At 46.0% G+C, this 4,196-nt stretch overlaps 1 protein-coding gene across 1 annotated transcript; it reads left to right on the top strand.

Moving 5' to 3' along the window:
- Nucleotides 1–1,436: 1,436 nt before the first annotated feature.
- On the top strand, nt 1,437–3,131 carry LOC119556698. Its single transcript, XM_037869095.1, has one exon. It carries the CDS (start codon nt 1,485–1,487, stop codon nt 2,454–2,456), a length of 972 nt encoding a protein of 323 aa, XP_037725023.1. The 5' UTR covers nt 1,437–1,484; the 3' UTR covers nt 2,457–3,131.
- The last annotated feature ends 1,065 nt before the right edge of the window (nt 3,132–4,196 follow it).

The raw sequence follows: 4,196 nt of genomic DNA, 5'->3' as shown, positions 1-4,196 counted from the left end.
ATCCCAAACACGCATACAATCGACCATTCATTAAAAATTTATGAGCAATTTAAGGTTTCCCCGCTAGGCTGAGCAATTTTCGAAATCGAAAAAAGTCGCTCTGGCGCCCACATTTTTAAAGCTAATAAAGTTAATATTAAGTGTTGCATGTGGATTCTTGTAGTGCCTGTGAAGTCCTTGTTTGATTCAGCCGAGTCACATGCCTCACTTAATCATAATTCTGTTTATTTGTATCAATGTGCGTATAAAATACTTATCAGTAATCAGTTATAATTTTTTTTTGCTGAATGCGGTTAAGCTAACATGATTAAAAACAAGGAAGCTAGATTTTTGTTTCACTTATTTCTGATCCGTCCTTTTGGAGCTATAGGATGTACATAGTTGAACGATCAGACCCATTCCAACATAAATACTACTAATAGAATGAAGACTTTTGGAAAAGTCCCATCTCGATAGTTTTAAACTGAGACATAAGTTTGCGTATAAGAGGATAGACGGAAAGAAGGACAAACGTATATACATATATGTATGTCGGAAAAGTCCCATCCAATGCGTTGCCAACTTTTAAGTAAAACAAGAGAAAACGCTGTAGTCGATGGCCTCGACTATTAGATTACCTTACCTTTAATACCGTTAGAGTGGGCGTGGCACCCCGCTGAAATAAACATGCGCTGCGGAGGAAGCCCAAGATCTCAAACGGGCATGGCTAGATCGACTCGTCTAGTGATCCTGATCCAGAATACATATATTTTATGGGGTCGGAACCGCTTCCTTCTACCTGTTACATACTTTCCGACGAATCTAGTATAACCTTTTACTCCACGAATAACGGGTATAATTATTACACCCTGAAAAGGTATACAAATTGAAAACTTAAAGGGAACCATAACATGTATATATATTCTGGATCGGCACGGTTAAGCTGGCTTGCTTAGGTTCTATTTCCATATAAACAAGGGCAGCTCTACTAGAAAAGGGACGAAATGGCCGCACTGCCAAGCTTGCCTCTGAGCTTTGTTGTCATTCACGTGCCGTATGCTTTCAAACACAACCGCCCCGCCCCGTCCTTGTGGGCGGGACCTGTGTCCTTTGTTGTAACTTTCATGAGACGCGTGTGCTTCCGCCTCCGCCGCTGGCTTTTCCTGGCTGCCGAGGCAACTATGCGGTTGCCACATTCTGATGTCTTTGAGCTGCTTGTCCTGCTCATCCTGCCAGGAGCACAAATTATGCGGATGCACTGAAGCATGTGAGCGATGGCATCGAGTGTGCATGTGCACGCATTCCTGCCCAGGCTCCCACTTTGCCTGGGGGTCGTCTTGGCTTGTCCCGACTCCGCTCCACAGCCAATTTGCACTTGTCAAGCACTCATAACAACAGCTGACAGACTTTCAAAGTTAATATTTTGAGATGGATTCGATAATTTCCCCACAGAAACAACCGGGCATGCCCTGCTCTACACTTCGTTCCCAAAAGACAGCACCAAAATGATGGAGGAACGACGTCTTGAACGCCAGCGCCGTTTGCTGGCCATGCGCACCGCCGCACCCACACTGCCCTCCAGCCAGGAGAAGGAGTTCAACCTGCGCCTGGTGGACCTCTACAAGGAGCAGCCGTGCCTGTGGAACACCTCGCTGCCGGGGCACAAGGATGCGGATCTGAAGCGCTGCGCCTGGGAGAAGATTGCCAGCCAGCTGGGCAGTCATCTGAGTGCCGAGTTTGTGCGCTGCCGGGTGCGTAGCATGCGGTATCATCTCAACGTGTACAAGCTGCAGATGATCGAGTACCAGATGACCTCGCGTGGGGGAAAACAGCCGGAGAAGCCCTTTTACGTTGATCGCTTCGCATTCCTGGACTCGGAGGAGGCCTCAACCGATCCGGAGGGTGGCGACCCCTGTCCAAAACCTGGAGGTGAACAGGATTCCATTTCCGGCAAGTATGCGAAACTCTGGTCAGACTTCAATCTGAAATCCCTGGCAAATCGGGAGACCGGTGCTGGCAGTCCCGAGCCTCGTCGCTCGGGACCGAGCATCCTTGCTATGGTCAAGATGCGCATGGAGGCTCAGAAAAAGCCACTCGAGCTCACCATGCCACGTCTGGGGATTACGCAAGCCCAGCGGAGCATCATCACCAGGAACCGGGTCTGGAACCAGAGCTCTTCGGCCAGCTCTCTGGAGACTCTTTCCGAGACACCACCAGCATTGCAGGCCCGTCCGGGCGACTCCATATCCAAGACAAAGCTGGCCCAGAAGGATCGGGATGCAGAGAAACCGACGACCTCCAAGATGGCTCAAGCTTCGCTTGCCAATGCCCAGTCGGAGGATGACGAGTTGTACAGCCTGCACTGGAGTGTCCGCAAGGAGCAACGTTCGCTACGTCCTGGACACGATCAGCGCCAAAAGTTTCCCGTGGGACTGCGCTCCACTCAAGCCAACGAACCCACTCCGGACATATTTTAGGCCATTGCCTACCACTCTATGCAATGCCATTAAGTTACGTTTTTTGTGGTTCCACACAAGATGAATCATTATGAATCCAGGACCTCCAAGTTCAAGCTATTAGTTGAAACTGAAATGTCCAAGCGATATACTTTTGGCAAGATGAGGAACCACCAAATTGTTCAAATAATACATATAAATGATCCCGAAAAGCAGAGCCGTTGTGTCCATGATGCCATCAATATCCCAATATAAACATTGCCTTCTGTTATTTATATATGTGTGCTTCCCATCTCATTGATACTGCCGATGAGTACTACGCTCCATCTGAAGGACATCCCATTAGCTCCAACGTGTGTTAAGAGCTCCTTTCAAGTTTGATTTATTCCTGAGCCCGGCCAAATGAGGTGGAAAGATACGGCAGAAGCTCTCCGAGTTCGGCCATGATTTATGAATAGGCCGGAATGATGATGAAAAGTCGAACTTGAAAACTCTTGCCGCAAATCCAAAAACCACTGACGAAATTAGTTTCTGGCTGCCAGAACAAATTACGAAATTACTTCCAGAAATTACACGTACAGTTTGGCCCCTCAACCACATTCCCCGTAAGCCCTCAAACCCCGAAACCCACACCCGCCACCCAATTCCCGACCAGATGCGATGCTCATTAGCGTGAAAATTTAATTTAATTCCTTCCAATAAACCCCATAAGCGCCTTCTTATCTTTTCAATCGCTTTCCCCCAGCGTTCGCTCACTCAGTTTTGATTAATTGATTGATTAAACGAGTGACGAATATCCACAAAAAGGACACTGAACCGCAGAGAGACCTCAAGTTTCCGGTGGTCGAAGTCAAGTCCTTTCGATACAAGTACTGTTTAGATGACGACCCACTTTGGATAATATGTAGTTGCTTTGGCGGATAAAGGCATCTCGTCTGGCTTTGATAGTGTAAAGGCCTGCAATTTTCTGGGTGTCCTAGTGTCTACGCCCACCAGCAGCTCCAGTTCGTCCTTGAAGAAATGCAAAATGATGTGAAAATATGCAAACTGCGTGCGCGTTGTCGGAAACTGTGAGCACGTCCTGCCTGTCCTCACTTATCCCCGTATTCCCACTCCAAGAACGGGCATTACCCTCCCTGGTTTCCGCATAGGTCATTAGCATTCCCAAAGCATTCGGCAATGGTGGGCGTGAAGGGCCCTCGATTAGCCCTCGTCCTGCCTGGCAGACATTGCTATTATGACTTAATTAAAAAATAATATTTTTGCATTTTATTATTTCCGCCTCTTCATGGCAAATAGCTAGGGAATGGTAGGGCATGCCAGGCAACAGCTGGATTACAGGGTATGCAGGTTGACGTAACTCATAAGCCCAAAGCTAGGATAGTCTATAATGTTACTCGTAGATAATGAGATATAAGTTCCTCATGGCTGCCATCATACAGGGGTGGTCAAAAGTATTTTCACAAAACAAAAGTTGAATATACTCATAATTTGAACTTACATCTTGTTAACTTTGGCATCAATGGAAAGGTAATTAAAATGCCGTTTGAATGATACCATACATTTTTTAACCCATTCAGTACTTATTGAAAAGGACGAATTTGAGTAAAAATGTCCTTTTTGAACTTTTTTCCTCGACTTGAAAACTTAAATTTTTGGATGCAAAAAGTTTCTTCAAACAAAAATAATAGTAACTGCAAAAAGAATTTTTCAAAAATCATTTTGCTTATATTTTTTATGAATTTTTGAAGGTGACAATGT

This window comes from Drosophila subpulchrella, chromosome X (assembly GCF_014743375.2).
Source record: "Drosophila subpulchrella strain 33 F10 #4 breed RU33 chromosome X, RU_Dsub_v1.1 Primary Assembly, whole genome shotgun sequence".
In the NCBI taxonomy this organism is placed as follows: domain Eukaryota; kingdom Metazoa; phylum Arthropoda; class Insecta; order Diptera; family Drosophilidae; genus Drosophila; species Drosophila subpulchrella.
Note: the sequence above shows the minus strand (reverse complement) of the source record. Positions and strands in the feature narration are given on the sequence as shown.

Coding starts and splice junctions, on each gene's coding strand:
- LOC119556698 (XM_037869095.1), top strand. CDS start 1,485: ATGATGGAGGAACGACGTCTTGAACGCCAGCGCCGTTTGCTGGCCATG.